Raw genomic sequence first — 22,557 nt, forward strand, 5'->3', positions numbered from 1 at the left:
TATATATATATATATATATATATATATATATATATATATATATATATATATATATATATATATATAACAGATATGTTAGAAATTTATTTCATATGGATCTTTAGAAGAAAGATTTTACTGTGATATCAAGTTCAAATTTGAATTTTAGAGATAGGTTTAGAAGTGCTACAGAACTGACTCCAATACATCTAGAAACATCTAGTCGTTTATCGGTGTATGTGTTCACTATTTAAGTAATTTTTTTATAGAACAAATAGCCAGACCATTTTTAATTTTTTTTTTCATCTAATGCACAAAGCATAGACAATCTTGATTTGTTGACAATAAATGCACGTGCTATATAATACTGCTAATATGTTAATATAATATGTTAAAATAGTCAAATTATTAAGCTTATGAAAGCTAATATTTTTATTAATCAAAATTATGTGAACCAAAACGAACAGTGAATGATGCCAGCAAATGAAAATAAAAAAATCTATTATTGTTAGTAAATACAAAGAGAAAGTGACAATGATAAATTGAATGACCATTTACCATGGTAAATTGTCTTTAACAATAGACATAATAGAGTTACCAAAATTCTAGGTAAGTCGTTGGCATTGTAATTTCATTGAAACTTTACCTTGATATTCGTAATTTCATTTCAATTAATGAAGTTTCATTGACAGAATAAAACACATATAAAATTGTGTTCAAGTAAATCTATTACTTTTTCAAGTAATCAATATAATTTTTTTAAAGTAGTCACGAAATTCGGTTCAAGTTTATTCTGTCAACGTAACTTTAATGGTGTTAGTTAAATTCAGCCTTAATATATTTTCACAGAGTTCAAAATGACTTACCTCCATATCTATTTAACATTGACATAACGACTCCATTGGTCCATCCAAAACCAGTTTGGACTACGTACTCGCCACCGCCTCCGAACCCGCCGAAGATAGTGGCATCGTACTGTAAAATATAGCATTGGATTTACTAGCTATAACACAAAAAGTTTAAAATCACGTTTAAAAACAAATTTTCATAATGTAACCCGCCATTTTGTGACTACGGCCATTTTAAAATGATATCATTTGTTTTATCATCATGTAATCCACAATTTCTTTACTTGATACCCATATTAAAAAGATTGACGAAATATAAACATACCTTCCGCCATCTTGTGACAGCGGCCATTTTGAAAATTAAATCACAGTATTGCCTTGTGGTCCCGGCATACAATGGGCTACCCCTTTATATCCAGTGAGTGTCGTAAAAGACGACGATGGGTAATGTTCGAGAGATGGGCAGCAGCGTCCTTTTTAAAACATCACCAAAACCTTAACTGCAGCTGCCAACCCGACTGCCAAGCGTGGCAATTACTGGCAAAACTCCTCTTATGGGGAATGCCTATGTGTGTAGTGTACAGTGGACAGTTAATGGCTAATATTATAATAATAATTTCCTTCATCATCATCATCATTTTTTTTATACAACTTAGAATGGCAAACAAGTTGACGGCCCACCTGATGGAAAGTGGTAACCGTCGCCTATAGACATGAGCAGTACCATGGACATAACAGAGTATATTGTTTCGCCCATGATACCCCCCATGCGTTGCCATTCCTGAGGACTCAGGTGTTATTTCTCTGTACCCAGTAAATTTACACCATATCCCACCCTTCAAACCGAAACACAGCCATGCAAACACAACTGCTTCACGGTTGAAACACGAATGGGACAGAGGTACACAAGCAATCGACTTTTGTACAAAGTCTCCCTCTGGTGTCATCTCAGCCATTATCCGTCCACTGCAGAACATTGACCTCCCACGTTGACAGCCATAAAAAACAGTACTGAGCCACCTGCATCCACTGACTCCCTGCAATACATTTGAGGTCGTCACTATCTAGCGAGGGTGGTACTACATACGGGGTTGCTACTTAAGCAAACCTGTGTTCCCCATCGGTCCCCAAATATAATATAAAATGTTACCTTTTCCAACATGGCCGTCTTCTCCTTCCACACTTCGAAGTTGGACCGGACCCACTTGGTGGCTATTTCGTTGGCGTATCGCATAGCGTCCGGTAGGCCGGTGTTCGCGAGTCCCATCACTACCATGTACTGTAGCGGCGGCCACGCGTTCGGGTAGTCCCACTGTTCGCCCGAGTGCTCGAACGTCGCTGGTATCCCGCCTTCGTATATATCTACCTGTTAATGTAAATGACCAAATCAATATAATCTACATCATCATCATAACGGGGGGAAAGGGATTGTTAATAATGGAGACTGAGAATCCCATTGCTAGCAATATACCCAACTAGGTCGACCTCCTCGCGGTTCTCCCTGGAAACTATCATGGTTAATTCCTGATGAATTCATCATGATGGGCTAACTGGCCTGTTTTCATTCTCATCTATCACCCTTCACTGGTGCTCCGCCAACGTATCCCGTTAGCGCAGGCGGGGTTAACATTCCATTTTCATCCATCAAAAAAAAATTATCTACTTCATCATCATATCAGCTCTTAACCGTCCACTGCTGAATATAAACCTCCCCCTTGGGGGGCTTTACCAATAGTTGCTACGCTTGGCAGGCGGATTAGCAACCGTAGTTAGGCATTAAAAATGTTTTAATTGAGACGCTGCTGCCTATTTCTCGGCCTACCTTACTCGCCTCTTACGACATCAACGGGAAAGAAAGGGGTGGCCTATTCTATGCCGGGACCAAACGGCCATAATCACTATAATCTACATAAATAAAAAAATCTCGCATTACAGTGCTCGTGGTAGTGCTCCTCGTAAACGGTTCGACCAATTTTTATGATTTTTTTTATATGTATTTGGTCAACCGACAAAAATAATGACTACTCAAAAGTGCTTAAATCTAAGTTTACTTGAATAATTTTTTTTACAACACAGGGGGCAAACAAGCATGCGGCTCACCTGATGATAAGTGACTACCGCCGCCCATGATCCAACACCCACAACACCAGCGGCATTGCAGGTGTGCTGCCAGTTTTTTAAAAAGGAATATATTCTTTTCTTGAAGGTTATGTTGTCGTATCTTTCTTTCTTAATTTTTTTAATTAAAATATTTTTAATAAAAACATAAACAAACCTTGACTTTATCTAAATAATTGATGACTCTATTGACATAGTATTCTTTTCTCGTTTTATCGTAACTGCCAGTCCACAGCGGTGCCAGGTTACTCGGGTAGAAGTAGTCACGAGGTCTGCCCGACTCCAAGTTGAAATCTAGCCAGGCACCGACTTCCTCGTGCCAAAAAACCTGATGAGAAGGTGGAGATTATTACACAATGTCTATATTTGTCGATCATCACTATCATCATATCAGCGTTTAGCTGTCCACTGCTCAACATAAGCCTCCCCCTTGGGGGGTTTTGCCAGTAGTTGCCACGCTTGGCAGGCGGATTGGCAACCATATAATATATATATATATATATATATATATATATATATATATATATATATATATATATATATATATATATATATTATATGTATGTATATATATATATATATTATCAGACAATTATTTTGGATGCGCGTAATATGATTTAATTTATTTTTTGTCACACACACACACAAAGTTTTGACTTTTCGTTTCTAAACGATCGCCATTAATTGTAAATAATAATAATGAATTTTATTTCAAAAGGCTGACTGAGAGAGACTTTTGTTTGATGGGTGAAAATGGTATAGTAACCCCGTCTGCGCCTGCGCCTGTGATAGATGAGAATGACAACAGGCCAGTTAGCCCATCATAATGAATTCATCAGTAATTAACCATGATGGTTTCCAGGGAGAACCGCGAGCGCTGCGGAAGTCCATCGTTCGACGGGTCCTGCAGCGTTGATTGGGAACAGCGTCGCTGGCCGAGCCATCGGCCTCAGGACTCGTCGTGGCTATCCGTTCGTCTTAAGAAGTGGATGGACAGGCGAGAGGGGCGCTGACCTTCAGGATGACACAGATACTGTCCGGGCATGGGTGCTTTGGGCGATATCGTCTCTTGTTATCGCGCGCAGTTTTTGAGCCGAAAAGTGCCATGCCTGTGGAGCGGACCAGGACACGGCGGAGCATACGCTGGAGGACTTCTTCTTGTGCCCAGCGTAAACCGATGAATTGGTGACTTGTCCGCGCATTTGGGGGACATCTCTCGCTGCCCGCCGTAGTCCGGCGGATGGTGAGCAGTGAGAGATCGTGGGAGCCTTCTCACAGTGGCTCGTCTTCTGCGATGCATTATGTCGCAGAAGGAGGCGGCGGAAGGGGATAAAAGTGACTCTCGCACCGTCAATCCGCCGCAGAAATAAAACGCAGAAAAACTTTTAGTTCCGCCCCTCCTTTCCCCACTGGGGCCGGTGTAGATATAATATATAAATATTATCAACAATTATTTTGGATGGGCGTAATATGATTTAATTTATATATTACACAAAGTTTTGACTTTTCATTTTTAAACAATCGCCATTAATTGTAAATAATAATAATGAATTTGCCGTCGGCTTTTTTTTTGATGGAAAGTGAAAATGTCTCCGACATATGGCACCTCGAGGGTATATCGTCTGGTTTTTGGTGGGTACACCCCCACAGTGAAGGGGATAGATGAGAATACCCATTCACCTCCCACAAGGTGTATGGGTCTGCATAAAGCATTTTCCAGACGTTAAAAAAAAAAAAGAAAAAAAAGGGAGAACCGCGAAGAGGTACTGAGAGATCCTATATAGAGAATATAGCATTAGTTTTGAGTTTTGCAGCAAAAATTTTTTTGTAAAATGGTCAATCCTAAGTAAATCCTTATAAATGTAAAAGTGAGTTTATTTGCATGGCTGTGTTTCGGTTTGAAGGGTGGGATATGGCGTGAATTTACAGGGTACAGAGGAATAACACCTGAGTCCTCAGGAATGGCAACGCATAGGGGTACATGGGCAAAACAGTATACTCGGTTATGTCCATGGTACTGCTCATGTCTATAGGCGACGGTTACCACTTTCCATCAGGTGGGCCGTCAGCTTGTTTGCCATTCTAAGTTGTATAAAAAAAATATAGCGTCGACTAAATCAATCACTATGAAGCTCGCTCAGTAAACATAATGGGATGGTCAGAGACATTTGTAAACTGTTACCATTGTGATGAACCTATCACTTGAAGGGTCAATTTATCGCGGTCAGCAAACATATCCCAGTCACGCGGACGAAGTCGTGGGTAAAGGCTAGTACAAAATAAATAAATAAATAAATAATTTGTTAAGCCACGTTTTCTTCAATAAATACCTTATCAATAGCTTCCATATATTTCGCGTGTATCTCTCTATAGTATTCCGCTTTGGCCACATTCCCAACTCGGCTGTGGAACTCCTGCAGCAGTTTGGCGTTCCAGCACATTATAGAGTTCAAATCAACTGGCACTATGGACCTGGTCTTCAAGTTTGTCAGGTTGCCTGTAAAAAACAAACGAACACAAAATATTAATATAATAAAATATAACTTGAGGATGTCTGTACATGGGAGATATATTTATTTATTTATTTAAGGACAATCAACAAAGCATATATTTACATCTCTTTGTATAATTGTTGTTTGCTTGGGTACGACTGTTCCATTCGTGTTTCTACCGTGAAGCAGTTGTGTTTGCATGGCTGTGTTTCGATTTACTGGATGGGATATGGCAGGGAATTTACAGGGTACAGAGGAATAACAGTTGAGTCCTCAGGAATGGCAACGCATGGAGGATATCATGAGCGAAACAGTATACTCTGTTATGTCCATGATACTGCTCATATCTATAGGCGACAGTTACCAACTTTCCATCAGGTGGGCCGTCAACTGGTTTGTCATTCTAAGTTGCATAAAAAAAAAGAATCAGCTTGGAATAAAAATTGTATATATATATATATATATATATATATATATATATATATATATATATATATATATATATATCTAATAACATAACACGGATTAGAAAAAAATTGTAGACAGTATGTTATCGAGTTTCAGATCGAAACTGTAATTTTCTGTGTGAATTTAGAAGTGTTCCCATTTTTTATATATTAATAAATATAGTAAACAAATATTTATAATAGGGATAATTAATTTATTTTTTCGTGATAATATTTATTATTATCAGAGTTCATAATAAGACGATGTAAGAAATAGAAATACAGTGTTTTGAATTAATTAATAAAGCTACTCAGTAATTTAAGTAATTTCAAAACTTATTACTGGCAACACTTGTATTAAAATATAATTTGACATCTATGTCATTTCGAACGATGCGTTGCCATTCCCGAGCACTCGGGTGTTATTCCTCTGTACCCTGTAAATTCACTGCCATATCCCACCCTACAAACCGAAACACAGCTATGCAAACATGACTAAAGAGATTTTATAGGGATTTTTTGTAAAAGATGGAGTGAATCTGTAATTTTTTTGGTGTTACCAGTGTTTACTTTTATTGGGCTACAGCGATTACTTGCTATTAGCCATGCTAAAACAAATTTTTCCACATTTTACATAAAAAAAAAATAAAAAAAGTAACGCACCTTTATTAGTTCCGTTGACCCTTCACTGGTGCTGAACCACGCAGGCGAGAAATCCCATCCATTTTCGGCATCAAAAAAAATGTTCATTGGTGAACAAATTCTTCTTTTCTTGTAAGAGTGTCAAAATGCCAGAAGAAAAAAAGTATTGTCATAAGATTGAAAAATAAAAAATATTTAGAGATTATTTATTCATTAGGCTTTAGAGATGTTTTCATAGATGTATTCTTGAGTAATAAACTGAATATATATATATATATATATATATATATATATATATATATATATATATATATATATATATATATATATATATATATATATATATATATATATATATATATATATATTTTATTGGGCTACGGCGATTACTTACTATTAGTCATGCTAAAACAAATTTTTCCACTTTTAACATAAAAAAATTAAAAAAAATAAAGCACCTTTATTAGTTCCGTTGAGTATGAACCACCTAGACGAGAAATCCCATCCAGACTCGGCAGCGGCTTTTAGTTCAGCGTAAAATTCTTCTTTCTTGTCGAAAGTGTCAAAATGCCTGAAGAAAAAAAGTTATTGTCATAAATGAAAAATAAAAAATATTGTATCTATTATTTATTCATTACTTTATTATGTTTTTCATAGATGTATTCTTGTTTGATAAACAGTATAAAAAAAATATATATATATATATATATATATATATATATATATATATATATATATATTTTAGGCATTTAAAAGTAGTCTATTTCATTTTTTTATACAACTTAGAATGGCAAACAAGCTGACGGCCCACCTGATGGCAAATGTTAACCGTCGTCTATAGACATGAGCAGTAGCATGGACATAACAGAATATACTGTTTCGCCCATGATACCCCCTATGCGTTGCCATTCCTGAGGACTCAGGTGTTATTCCTCTATACCCTGTAAATTCACTGCCATATCCCACCCTAGAAACCGAAACACAGCCATGCAAACACAACTGCTTCACGATTGAAACACGAATGGGACAGAGGTACCCAAGCAAACGACTTTTGTACATAGTCTCCCTCTATAAAATGTATACCAAATTTCATAGTAATTGGTTAAGCCGTTAATGCGCTATAAGGTAACAGACAAACTTATATTTCAAATTACTTCAAGCTACTTCAAATTTACAATATTTAGTAAGGATTGGAACATACTTAGCGCAATCAATGTCTTCCTTGTAACTCTCCGGTCGGGGCCCTTGCGACTGGTCGATAAACCTGGACAATTTATATCTGAAACATATATAATATATGTATATCAATAATTGCTAGTACCGTATTCAAGTATTCTAACACCTCCCTAAGGTTAACTGGGAGAGCATGCTTTTAGCGTTAATACCGCCTTGTACTAATCCATACATATAATAAATCTGTAGAGAGGTCAATTCTGTACATGAAATATATTTCCAAAATAACTATCAGGAGGTGACTAGTGATCGATACTGATGCCAAAAATGCAAACAGTAAAATTTTCGTCTGTCTGTCTGTATGTTCGTTATAGAAACAAAAACTACTCGACGGATTTTAACAAAACTTGGTACAATTATTCTTCATACTCCTGGGCAGGTTATAGTATACTTTTCATCACGCTACGATCAATAGGAGCAGAGCAGTGAAGGGAAATGTTGAAAATGTCCACCCGTGCGACGCCGGGACGGGCCGATAGTGAATAAATAAGTATATAAAAATATAATTTTATACAATTTAAATTTTTATTATAATAATATATCAATCATTAACTGCCCATTGCTGAACATAGGTTTTACCAATAGATGGCACCACTGACAGGCAAGTTGGCAACTGCAGTTAGGCCTTGCGCATATATAATATCTAAATATTGGTCCAATAACGAATATGTTAAATATCTGTTGCCCAATATACAATACGTTAGATATTGTAATAGATAATGACCATTTTATATAATATATAATATTTTACATTTTTCCGCTATACCAATATTATGTCCGATATACCGATATACTATATTTCTTCTGAATAACACGTATGAGGAAACGAAACAAATATTGTTTGATGCAGCTTAATATATATATATATATATATATATATATATATATATATATATATATATATATATATATATATATATATATATATCTACTAATAGTGTAATTACTAGTATGTTTATATGTTTTTTATTTAGTTTTAAACAGCCGAACGGATATATATATATATATATATATATATATATATATATATATATATATATATATATATATATATATATATCTTTTAGTTTCTGTTTATTTTTTTAATTGTTAAAGCAAGTATACAACCTTGCTGTAGTTACTCTATATCAATATTAATTTCCCCATAATACTAAAGGGGGTTGGGGCTGTAGCCCCTTAACACAGATTATTATATTAACCTTTGTAGGAGCCCAGTTCTAAAACCGCAACTACTGTACCCTTATAAAACTATAATATTAATGTTAGTTAAGAAACTACAGTTATGCTTTTAACGAATAAATCTCATTTCATTTCATTACCCACGCCTAGTAGGAAAGGTCCTAGCAGTGAAGACAGAGAAGCCACTTACGTGTGCCCGTTATGTTCCACCTCGACCGTGTGGTTGGTGATCCAGAAATCGAACTCTTTATCCAGCGTGTGGATGTGTCTCCTGAGGAATTCCACGTCTTCAAAGTCCTCCATGATTAACTGCATCATTGGTATCAGAAGCGGTGGTTGAGATCTGCAATCAAAATGGACGTGATGATAACAAAATGTTGTTAATTTTCGTCAGTATCCTTATTTAATAAATACATATAATAAAATCGTAACTGGTCGCTGTCTGTACATGGAAGATATATAAGAAAAACTATTATAAGGAGGCTTTATGAACGCAAGACAATGATTTTTAGAATTTTACGTTTGTGCACGCTAATCTCAGAAACGGCTTGACCGATTTCAATGCGGTTTTCACTAATGCGTTGCGGTTTTCTCCACTTAACATTTGGTGTTTGTTTAATTTCAATCGGTTCATAAATAAAAAAGTTAGATCGATCTAAAGAATCACATTTAGGGACGAGGGACGCTGCTGCTCATCCTACCACGATAAGCTCCTTAGTCGCCTCTTACGACACCCACGGGAAAGGAAGGGATAGTCCATTCTATGCTAGGACCACACAGCGAGTATTAAATTAAATCACGAAATAATTAATATATATATATCATAATAGTTATATAGTAAATAGTACCTCATAGCATAATATATTCTGCCACCGTTGGGGATAAACCCGATCCTGTCGACTATATCCAGGAAGTTGGACACCATTCCCCTGGCTGTAGCTCTCATCTCGGATAGGAGTAGACCCTTGATGATCCAGTAAGAGTCCCAATAGTAGAACTCACGGAAACGACCACCTGAAAGTCAATATAATTACATAGTGAATTTACAGTGTACGAAGGCATATCGTATTTACATAAAAATTAAGACAGTCCCCTGATTTCTAATAATCGGCCGTTAACTGTCCACTGCTGATAGGCTGCCCCATAAGGAAATTTTTGATATAATAGTTGCCACGCTAAGCAAATGAAATGGCACCCGCATTTAGGCTTTGATGTTGTTTTAAGAGGGACGCTGCTGCCCATCCCTCGGCCATTAGGTTCCCTTACTTTTCTCTTATGACACTTGTTGGCAAGGAAGGGGTGACCCATTCTATGGCGGGACTACACGGCATGCTCAAAAGTAGTTAGAAAGGTCATGTGGTCAATTTAGGAAGTGTTTAGTGGTAAGTTATGATTATAAATGTAAGATAGGAATGCTTACCAGGCACAATAACAGGATTGTCCACGTATATGATCGAGTACAACTCTTGGTTTTCTTTGACTTCATCCTTCATCTTTCGGCCGAGCTGCAGCCATAGCCGATTCAGTTCTGATGCCCACTTGTGAAGTAGTGGATCCTTAATTCTATCAAGAAATGCTGTGGAGGAATATATTGATAATAAGTGCCACACAATTACACTATTCGCCTGGTCCTTAAGCTACGCCACCATATGTTATGAGACATCGGACAACGAACATCTAGGGACTCAGATCACTCATACCCGAGTAGTGAGAAAGGTTTTATTAGTAATGGGTTCTAAGAACCCCATTGCTAGCTGACACAAAAAAATTGTGTGTCAATTTAAATATCTGACTAACATAACTCTACGGTGATGTAAAGCCAAACAAACCCAAGTTAATCCGAATAATGGTGGAAAGTACGTCTAGATCCCAGTTAGATTCTAGTATGCTCGAGAAAATTTGGCCAGGTAGAGTTACATTCGCCTCAACGATGGACTACAATCGTCAGCACAAAATAACAAAAAATATCTTCTCTTTTTGTTATTTTATATAACAGTATAAATGGCTTACCAGGGCTATCCTTCCAGTCTGTAGGTCTCCAGTCCTCAAACTCGGAACCTTCTGGATCGAAGTTGTCATTCACAAACTCCAGGATATCAGCCTTTGTCGGGTGGGAACCTGTCCTGGAAGAATATTGTATTATATAATAAACATATTGGCTGAAGCCATTGTAAACTTCTAATCTGACCCGGGGCACCTTATACAAAAAGATGTGACACACAGCTGTCATGATTACATCAACAGAAGATGTTTGCAAAAACATAAATGTGTATGTAAGCACCGTGCGTTTCTATTGCAGTTATATCTAAGCGATTTTCATCATGTGAAACCCTTAACCAACTTCGATAGACCTTTCGACTACGAGTCCCAAGAAAAGTCTTCCAGGATCGACAATGTTAGTGTTGCAGGCGTCTATAGGCTATGGTAACGGTTTACCATCACGCGAATCGAAATTCTGGTAGTCAAAAGGACTAAGTAGATACAAGTGATTACCTGTTCATCATCTGTCTAAAATGCTCCATCGTGATATTTGGGGAGAACTTTATCTTCATGTCCACGAAGGTCTTGGAGTCGTTATATAGGCCGGCCATTTGGACCGTGTCTAACAGCGGTCCATGGCAGTAGATCAGACTGAAATTAAGAAACAAATACTAATTAATTTTTTTTTTATTATTCTTAATCGTTAACGCATAAAAAAAAAAGATTACTCGTAGAAATCTAAAGGACTGTGCGTATTTCTGTTAGTAATATTGTAGCTTTCAAACGGACAAATGAATTTCAGCTGCTTTTTTCAAAGAGAGGTTTTACTGAGATGATAGTTTAGGTTTTCTTTTTTTGTTTAACGCTGTGTATGTCTTATTTCTATTTGTCTGCATGCTTAGCTATACATATTCGTTCTTCCTTTCATCAGCTACATAGTTCCGGAAGTACAATGGCCCCTCAAAATATACACCGTATTATCATATGATCTATATGACAGTCACAACAGAGTTTAGTGTTGAAAAACTAGCCCAAAATACATCAAAATCCGTGTAGCGTTTCCGGGTGTACTTCTACCGAACCGGAACACCTCAAACCTACAAATGATGAATCGAGTTTCCCAATTCAGAGTCACATTTCTATTCCGACACTACGTCTAGAGTCTAGACCGTACGTCACAGATCGGCTTAAACTGGTTTTCTCTATTACCATGTTTACATTGACAGCAGGATTGCTTACTTTATGATTTGCTGTACGCTCAATGTTTAAAATTAACAGACATACTGACGCTGTCTGACGTACTTGTTATGTTACTATAAAGCTAGTGTATCTACTATATCACAATTATACTATTTGTACTGTGTTTCAAGGTCGCACCCATCCAACTGAATATAAGTGATTCGGTTGGATAAAATGAAGTTAGTTGACCCATAGTTTGATGTAACAGCACTATTAGAGAAGATACTGAAATACAATGACGGAATTTCAATGAGAGAAGATAGATGAGGAGATTGGCCTATCTAGTTTTCAGCAGCACCATGTGGAGCTTGACCTGTCAGTTTTACTAGCAATGGAGATGTCAGTCTTCGTAACTAATAATGTCTTCCAGTCTATGATATAAAATAGATCTATGGTCCCCTGATCGTAGATTTCTATGAGAATAGATATACTACACGACACCATCTACTGCTCACGCGTAAATATTTCTGAAAATACTAAACGACATAACACCTTATGGTGTTATGTCTTTGTACCCTGTAATTTCACTGCTATAACATATTTCATTGACGACTCCTCGCTAGATGAAGTATCGACTTGACTTGACTTGCAAATGCCTTTCCGGGGGTCAACGGATGCAGGTGGCTCGGGATCGTTCCTTATGGCAGTCTATGGGAAAGGCCTATGTTTAACAAAGGACAGATAACGGCTGATATGACGTTTCTGACTTAAAGATTACCTGTTCAGTTAGCACTATCTGAACCGGAAACAACGTTAAGTTTATTGGCATTTAATAAGATCTATGTATACACAGTTAATTCTGCGGTAACAATGATTGTTGAGCGCAAGGTCGCATTACATTATACACGGTTGATGCGGAGTTATTCTCCGCATTGTGACCTGACAATATAATTCACCTAGTTTCATTACAGAGTCACGTTTCGGATATATTCACAAACTACTATTTTACAGAGTTTAGTTAATTTACAGAGGGAGGAATAATTCGTCGTGTACGGCCCGGCATGGAATGGGCCAGCTCTTTCTTTCCCGTGGGTGTCGTAAGAGGCGACTAAGGGAGGGCGAGGGATGGGCAGCAGTATCCCTCTTAATATATCTCCAAAGCCTAACTGTGGTTGCCAATCCGCTTGTCAAACGTGGCAACTCTGGCAAAACCCCTAGAGGGAGACTTGTGTCCAGCAGTGGACAGTTAAAGGCTGATATAATGACAATGATGATAGAGGGGGGAAAATGATTTTTTTAATGAATGATAATGGAGTAGTAACCCTGCTTGCGCTATCTGTAAAGCATCAGTGAAGGATGATTGGTGAGGATGAAAGCACGTCAGTTGACGCAATGTGACGAAATCAACAGGAATTAACCACTATGGTTACCAGGGGGAACCATGTGGAGGTCAACCTTATAGGGTATATAACTAGCAATAGTAATTTTATTAAAAAAAAAATATTAAGAAAAAAGCCGGTCAAGTGCGAGTTGGACTCGCACAACGAGGGTTCCGTACAAAATTATAAAGTGTAATTTTTTTGTGTAATAACTATAAATTTACAGTGTTCGAGTTTTTTCCTTTACTTGTGCTATATGACATTACTCCTTGCCAGATTTCATGATTATAGCTCAACGGAAAGTACCATGTAGGGATTGATGTCCTTTACGAATGTTAAAATATGTAATATAAATGAATGTACCATTTATATTAGGCCGTATTTTTTATTGTAAACCTAAGTATATGATAGTACTCGTAATTTCAACTTGATACCTCCACGCGTTCCTAAGAAAAAGTTCTTGACAGACGGACAAAGGGAAGAACAACGAAGTGATCCTATATGGGTTCCGTTTTTTCCATTAGAGGTACGAAACCCTAAAAAAAAAGAAAATTTATAACAGTGTATATGTAAAAAATCCTATATGAGAGAATGTGCTTTTAAAGGTGTCTGTTTCCTTTATAACTTCTATATTTAGTTTTTTTTTATTTAATAATTTTTGTACCTTTTTAATGCGTAAAAACTCATTGTATTTATTAAATAATGAAATAATAATAAGCCAAGGTATATTATGTGCGTACTTACGCAATATATAGAGCACATAAAAAAACGAGTCAACTAATTTGACAAAAAGTTGACATGTTTTTGAGACTCTGCTCTATCAATATAATCTAAGGAAGCAGCATATAAAGCCCAACTCACCTATCACATGTGGGAGGTAGATTACTCCGATCCCCTCCAACGACGCTCACTAACACCAGCAAACACCACGTCTTCATCACACAACACTTGAACGACTTCATCATCATCATCACAATATCACCGGATTGGCTTAAAACTAATATCACCAATAAATTAAGGAACTTCACTAATATCACTAATTTAGTCTTGATGGACTTTGGTTTTTAATATTAACGCATCAGAGTTCAATTTACGTGTTCAGGTATGTGCTTAGGATTTTGAACGGCTTCCTCCTAAATGGCCGGCTTGTCATTTTGGGTGATATGGCTGCGGTGAAGACGGCTCGGGCAGTGGCACTAACTGTGCCAGGATTGGATCTGTAAAGAAAAAAAAAACTCAAAAACCACGTCCAATTTAAGTACTGACTTTGTTTGTCAGAGCCAAAAATAGCTTAAGTCCTTCTCCATTCCAAATACTACTTGTAGGCGGGAAGGAATTGTTAGTAATGCGGACTACCAGTCCCATTGCTAGTAATACACCCTGTCAGGGCGACCTCCACGTGGTTCCCCTTGGATACCATCGTGCTGGATTCTGTATGTATTCATCACGATGGGCTAACTGACCTGCTTTTTCATTCTCACCTAACACCCCTCACTGGCGCCCCGCCAGCGTATACCGTTAGCGCAGGTGGGGTTGCCATTCCATTATCATCCATTAAAAAAAAATACTACTTGTATAGTAATTTTTATTGCGGTTAAGGAGCAAAGAGATAACAAACAAACCAATAAACTCACTTTTACATTTAGAATACAAAATAAGTATTTAATAAATAAAATAAAAAAAAAATACGTTCACGCTCACTTTTTTACTTTATCCCAGCAGTAAGTACTTTATATTATTCTCAATTTCACGTATAATATAGTGTATGTCATATATGTGTAAGTATATTTATATATATTTATTCGTTTATATATGTAATTTTAGTATGTATGTTTATCAATAATTAGTAGTACCGCATTCGAGTATTCTGACACTTCCCTATGGTTGACTGGGAAAGAATGCCTTTAGCATTAAGTCCGCCATGTACACATATTTGTACTAACGAAAATATATATATATATATATATATATATATATATATATATATATGCATTCATTTCCATAAACGTGGTAAGAGTACGCACGATTCATGATCATCATACCAGCCGCTAGCTGTCCACTGCTGAACATAGGCCTTACCCTTTTGGGAGGTTTTGCTAGAAGTTGTCACGCTTGGCAGGCGGATTGGCAACCACAATAGGCTTTGATGATGTTTTAAGATGGACGCTACTGCCCATCCCTCGTCCATTAAGTACCCTTAATCGCCTTTCACGACATTCCATAGGAATAAACTCATATAACTTTAAATTCAAATTATATTTAAATATATTTTTTTATTATACATTAAAATATAAGAATAACATACCCAAATACATATTATATTTACCAGAGGGAGACTTTGTACAAAAGTCGATTGCTTGGGTACCTTTATCTCATTCATGTTTCAACGGTGAAGCAGTTGTGCTTGCATGGTTGTGTTTCGGTTTGAAGGGTGGGATATGTCGTGAATTTACAGGGTAAAGAGGAATAACACCTGAGTCCTCAGGAATGGCAACGCATGGGGGTATCATGGGTGAAACAGTACACTCTGTTATGTCCACGGTACTGCTCATGTCTATAGGCGACGGTTACCACTTTCCATCAGGTGGGCCGTCAGCTTGTTTGCCATTCTAAGTTGTATAAAAAAAAACATATTATTTTTATATATATCTCATTATCACACATAATAATGAATCTAATAAAAATGTGCTCAAATATGTCTGCTTTAATTAAATTATAATTTATATTATAATAATTAAATTATAAGCATTGGAATTTTCAAATAACCTATATTAAAAAAAAAAAACTATATTGATTGCAAAAATCGATACAAAATTGGCAAAGATATTGACTTATCACACGAAAAAACCTAGTGACATAACAATCAGACGAGCTGATAACCTCTGACTCCAATAAGGAGGTTCCTGAGGAGTCAGCTTGTTAAAACTGATAACCTACCCCTTTTAAAGTTGGTTAAAAGTTATAAATTATAATTAATAATTACATTAAGGAAAAACCCACTATAATAAAGACTTGGCATAGGTATTAAAACAGCTTTTGTAAAAACAAGTAATTTTTTTTTTTTTATATAGATAAGTTAAATAAATGTTATAATTCTGTTAATATTATAAACTAACTGTTGCCAATGTATCCGTGCGAGTTTTTCAATGGGTGAATATGGAATGGTAACCATGTCGGTGCTATCGGTATAAACTGGCGGTACACCAGTAAGGGATGATAGGTGAGGATGAAACCAGATCCGTTGGCCCATCCTAATGAATTTAATAAGAATTAACCATCATGGTTCACCAGGGGGAACCGCATGGAGGTCGACCTGAGAGTACATTGCTAGCAATGGAGCTATTAGACCTCATTACTAACAATCCCTTGCCACCGGACCTGAAAGTTCATTGCTAGCAGCGGAGGTGTTTATTTTTTAATGGTTGAAACTGGAATGGCAACCCCACCTGCGCTAACAGTATAGGCTGGGGGGAAAGGGATTGTTAGTGATGGAGACTGAGAACCCTATTGCTAGCAATATACCCAACCAGGTCGACTTCCTCGCGGTTCCCCGTGGAAACTATCATGGTTAATTCCTGATGAATTCATCATGATGGGCTAACTGGCCTGTTTGCATTCTCATCGATCACTCTTCACTGGTGCTCCGCCAGCGTATCCCGTTAGCGCAGGCGGGGTTACTATACCGTTTTCACCCATAAAATAAAAACAGTATAGGCTGGCGGGGCACCAGTGAGGGATTATAGGTCAAAATGGAAAGGCAGGCCAGTTAGCTTATCGTGAAAAATACACCTGGAATTGAACACGATAGTTTCCAGGGGGGACCACGTGGAAGTCGACCTGACAGGTTATATTCCTAGCAATGATACTGGTAGTCTGCATTACTAACAATCCCTTACCCCTCTGTCTATAGGGTTTGTATATAAAGCATAACATATATGGTTATGACTTAATTAACATTTTATATATTGTTACACGCAGACAAAGGCGCGATAAACAGCTTGTAAAATTAAAAGCAAGTATAATAGCAAGAGGAAACATACTCGTATGATTAACAAAATTTGCGTTATTGTAATAATAGTAAAAAAAAACTGTTTACTTCCATAAAAAAATATTACATCATCATAATCGGTAAAAATAGGCCAAAATGTATGAGAACATCATGACTTGTGATAAACAGAGAAATATGTAAAGGTACTGAAGTTGTTTCATCATCATCACCTTCATCATATCAGGCGTTAACTGTTTACTGCTGAACTGAACATGGGCCTCCTCCATAAGAAGGGTTTTACCAATAGGAGCCACACTTGGCAGGCGGTTTGGCAGTTACAGTTAGGCTTTACGGTGATGTTTTTAGAAGGACGCTACCTACCCTACTCTTCGACCATTACGTTCCGGGGGGAAAGGGATTGTTAGCAATGGAGTTTGACAGCCCCATTACTAGCAATATGCCCTAGTAGGTCGACCTTCACGTGGTTCTCCCTGGAAACCATCGTGAACAATTCTTGTTGAATTCGTCACGATGGGTTAACTGACCTGCTTCATCCTCACCTATCATCCTTCACTGGTGCCTCGCCGGTGTATACCGATGGCGCGGGTGGGGTTACCATTTCATTATCACCCATTAAGAAGACCATTACGTTCCTTTGGTCACGTTTTACGACACCTATGGGAAAGGAAGGGGCGGTCCACTCTTCCACACGTCCACACGGCGAAGTTGATTATATTTTTTAAGTAACATATTCAAGGAAAACGTTTGTATATTAGTGACGGAAAATATTTATTTATTTATTTAACTCTTTATTGCACCATAAACAAAAATATACACATAAAGGTACAAAAGGCGGTCTTATCGCTAGGGCAATCTCTTACAGACAACCCCTGGTTAAAGAACAGAATTTTTTTTTAAAAGTGATTTTCAAAACACGAATTCTTAATTAGTCTGAATATTTTTGTGTTTAAATTACACGATCACATCGCAAATTGTGAACCGATTTCCATAACTCCTTTTACAAGGATAGACATACGTTTGTCTTCATTAAAAAAAAACACCTCCTAATCAATTTAGCATACTATGTATGAAGAAACCGATTCAAAAGGGGCCATTAAAAAAAATTTTGTTCGTAAATCGAACCTAAGATCTCTCTATAGACAGCAACTTGCCTGCAACTGTGCTACGTAGTTACTCAAATATATAATCGTAAAGACAATAACAAATTACATGGATAAGTTTGCCAAAAATTTAAACAAATAACTTATTAACATAATGTGAGGACAGATAAAGAAATACAAAACAAAATCTTTGCCAAATGTTGCCGACACCGATAAACTCGCAAAATACACTAAGTAATTAAGTATTTCCGTGCACTATCTCTGTTATTTAATTAAAATATAAATGATTCACTTAAATTAAAACAATTTACCTCATGCATTCGTAATGCTGTGTTTAAATGAGTATTTCATTCCAATTATTCGACATTAAACAGTAAGTTCTTAAAATAGATTTACATTAATTTATTAACAAGCTAATAAACTAAATAAGATATTGCTTTTACAACTCTACTAAAACAAAATAAAAATTATAAATATTTTTGCCATTTCCGCCAAATGTTTACGACCACTGCATATAAAAGCACTTTAATTATTCAGATGTTTAATTTTACATTCAACAGTAAGCATTTTCTTGAAAAACAAAAAAAAATACTTACAATAATTTACTAACAAATAAAGATGTCGTTTACTTTATAAAAATAAAATTATAAAATTTAAGCCGAATGTTTACAACCACTGTCTGTATGTAACCTGTAACGACACTTCAATAGACAGAGCTATTATTTTCAGACGTGCTACTCCGTGCACAGTGTAATACGAACTAATAGGACAATCTACAGCAATCGTGAAATCGCAACAAGTGTCATCCGGAATTCGTCTATTGTTGTTTACGATCAACTACGCAAGGCATAAGAGGTAGCGTGTAAACTTTTTATTTAAAAGCTGTACCCGCGAGTTCATTCCAAAAGCGTAAGAGAGCAAAGCGAAATTAGGTATCCTATGTATCTGTATGTTATATTTTCACTGTTCAAAACGGCAAACGCAGGACAACCCTCCACTAGATGGAGTAACGATTTCAAATACAAAGTGACGATTGCAGGGAGTCAATAAATACAGGTGTATCAGGACTGTTCTTTAAAAAAATGAGTATTAAAAAAATTCTTTTCGTGAAATTTCTTCGTTTTTCTAGATCGTAAGCAAAATAGAAGAATGTAAAATGAAATCTCATAATATACAATGTGAAATGAGATATTATATTATACTCATAGTAAAACGGAATTAATTAAATCAATATATTTCTCTTATAACTGATTCAATCCAATTCAATTTAATCAATGTTCAAAGTGATGACGGTAAAAAAATATTCTATCATCATATCAGCTATTAACTAGCCGCTGCTGAATATAAGCCTCCTCCTGTTAGGGGGCGGGGGGAGGGGTGTCAGGTATCACTGATAAGGATGAATGAATGAACTATATTACCAGAGGGAGACTGTACAAAAGTCATTTGCTTGGGTACCTCTGTTTTTACAGGGTACAGAGGAATAACTGCTGAGGCTCATGAGGGTTTCATAGGCGAAACAGTATACTCTGTTATGTCCATGGTGCTGCTTATGTCTATAGGCGACGGTTACCACTTTCCATCAGGTGGGCCGACAGCTTGTTTGCCATTCTAAATAGTTAAAAAAAAAAAATCTTTATTTTTCGTTGATGTTTATAACACATTCCATAATTTTGACAATACTTTTTTATTCTCGATATGAGACGACTCTAAATTCTCTCTCTCTCTCTATATATATATATATATATATATATATATATATATATATATATATATATATATATATATTAATCTCTTATCACTTGTACCCTATACAATTGAACAGACGCGTCACATAGCATACGCAGTAATGTCGAACCCATTTCAGCGGTGAATTGATGAATGATTATTATTAATGATGATAGCAAGGAATGATTGCGTTGAATTTATATATGATAGCATTAGAATTTGGGGAGATGGTAGAAATCAGTGGGAGTTCTTACTTTATATTATAATCGTAAAAGTTTGTTTGTATATTTGGTTACCTGTTAACGCCTTAACGGAAAGATCACTATGAAATCTGGTATAAATGAGATGGAGGACATACGGTTTCGCAAAAAAGCAATATCTAGCCATCGAACTCCATATTTACGGTTGACAATCTACATATTATTTCTTTTTTTATCTGTAATTCTTTAATTATATTATAAAGATTTATATTCGATTACAGATGTTTCTTTGTCTGTCATGGATAAACTCATAAACTACTCAACTAATTTAAAAAAATCTTTCACCTATAGAAAGCCACATTGCCAGCGAGTTACATAAGCTGTATATTATTTTCAAAAGAATTAGAAATCCCTACGAAAATTACAATAAAGTAACACAAGATATCAGAAATTTGCTTATAAAAGGTAAAAAAAAAAAATACTAATATAATATATTTATTAACTTAAGAATAATACGCACGAATAGATAGACAGACAGATGCACTTTCTATCTATCTATTCGTATATATTCATAGAACGTCATAGTATAAATACTAGCGACCAGTGCAAGAATTAACTTAAACGACCTATTAAGATCCCACTTTAATAATAGTCAAGCATCTGAGAGTTTTTTTTTATAGTTCACGTGACTTCCAATCATTCAATTTACACTGCAATAGAACGAGAGCAGTGCGAACCGAAACAGGATGCACACGTTTCGCTGACGTCTGACCTCTAGTTGGATCTTAGGATGAAGCTCTTTGCCCACTATACTTACAGGTAACAATATTTGCTCCATAAAAATAAATAAATAAATATACTCCGTTGAACGATTATATATTTCGCAGACGTATTATATTGATAAGATTTGAATTTAGAACGCAGAATTGTTCAAAAGTAGTATTTGGTCTTTGAATGATTAAAATTGGACGTTTTGTTTTGAAGTTATGGCGAAATTAAAATATTACTATTTCCAAAAATTGCATATTGCGATAACCAAGATCCACGCGGGCGAAGCCGCAGGCGAAATTTAGTGCATTTATAAATGTTGTGAGCAAGATACATATGTATATAAATATTAGTTCAGAATGTGCAATGCATTTTACGGTGGTTATTTATTGCTTAGCAATAAGACCACCTTTTGTACTACTTTTGTACTTAATGAAAATTTTTCAACACGTCTTGTAATATTAGTGTAATGAACTGTTAAATAAATAAGTAAATACAGTTCGTATGATACGGCATAGTGGGCGTACAGCTTTATCCTAATTCCACCTACGTGTTGGCCCAAGTTGGCACAGCCAATAAATGAGTGACCGATCGGTGTTCCCGATTGATGCGATGTTAACAACCTTAATACAAGATATAAATAAATACAAGGTCGCTATTGCAATAAATCGTTTAGAAAAGGTTAATGGGTGTGTCTCTATGTAAGCTCTTTTTTTTTTTTCATGCAACTTAGAATAGTTCAGAAGCTGACGGCCCACCTGATGGAAAGTGAGGACCGTGGTCAGAGTATATTGTGTCACCCATGATACCCTTCATTCGTCAACATCCCCGAGGACTAGGGTGTTATGCATCTGAACCTTGTAATTTCATTGACATATCCAACCCTTCAAACCAGGAGAAGGGATTTTTAGTAATTCGGACCACCAGTCCCATTGCTACCCTGTTAGGTCGACCTCCACGTAGTACCCCTTGGAAACTATGGTGCTGAATTCCAGGTGTATTCACCACGATGAGCTAACTTGTTTTTTCATTCTCATCTATCATCCCTCACTGGTACCACGCCATAGTGTATACTGTTAGCGCAGGTGAGGTTACCATTCCATTATCATGTATTAAAAAATAAAAAAATAAATGCACCTACTCATATTTGAGTGGGGGAAAGGGATTGTTAGTAATGGAGACTGAGAATCCCATTGCTAGCAATATACCCAACCAGGTCGACCTCCTCGCGGTTCTCCCTGGAAACTATTATGGTTAATTCCTGATGAATTCATCAT

General features: G+C 36.3%; 1 protein-coding gene across 9 annotated transcripts in view; it reads right to left on the reverse strand.

Moving 5' to 3' along the window:
- The window catches only part of LOC113513675 (trehalase-like), a 105,998-nt gene that overhangs the window by 33,289 nt on the left and 50,152 nt on the right, over positions 1 to 22,557 (reverse strand). For 8 of the 9 annotated variants that reach the window (XM_052897114.1, XM_052897116.1, XM_052897113.1 and 5 more), the window contains exons 2-13: positions 14,337 to 14,692; positions 11,431 to 11,568; positions 10,948 to 11,060; positions 10,358 to 10,513; positions 9,786 to 9,951; positions 9,128 to 9,280; positions 7,727 to 7,804; positions 6,984 to 7,096; positions 5,276 to 5,442; positions 3,103 to 3,273; positions 1,978 to 2,193; positions 846 to 954 (exon numbers count right to left, since the gene is read on the reverse strand). In XM_052897114.1, coding sequence (XP_052753074.1) covers positions 846 to 954; positions 1,978 to 2,193; positions 3,103 to 3,273; positions 5,276 to 5,442; positions 6,984 to 7,096; positions 7,727 to 7,804; positions 9,128 to 9,280; positions 9,786 to 9,951; positions 10,358 to 10,513; positions 10,948 to 11,060; positions 11,431 to 11,568; positions 14,337 to 14,446 — 1,690 coding nt within the window. In that variant the 5' untranslated portion in view covers positions 14,447 to 14,692. Of the gene's footprint in view, positions 1 to 845; positions 955 to 1,977; positions 2,194 to 3,102; positions 3,274 to 5,275; positions 5,443 to 6,983; positions 7,097 to 7,726; positions 7,805 to 9,127; positions 9,281 to 9,785; positions 9,952 to 10,357; positions 10,514 to 10,947; positions 11,061 to 11,430; positions 11,569 to 14,336; positions 14,693 to 19,180; positions 19,338 to 22,557 lie in introns of those variants that run through there. The other variant, XM_052897115.1, reaches the window with a different exon arrangement.

The sequence above is a fragment of the Galleria mellonella genome, unplaced genomic scaffold (assembly GCF_026898425.1).
Source record: "Galleria mellonella isolate WM207_F2 unplaced genomic scaffold, CSIRO_AGI_GalMel_v1 utg352, whole genome shotgun sequence".
NCBI lineage: Eukaryota > Metazoa > Arthropoda > Insecta > Lepidoptera > Pyralidae > Galleria > Galleria mellonella.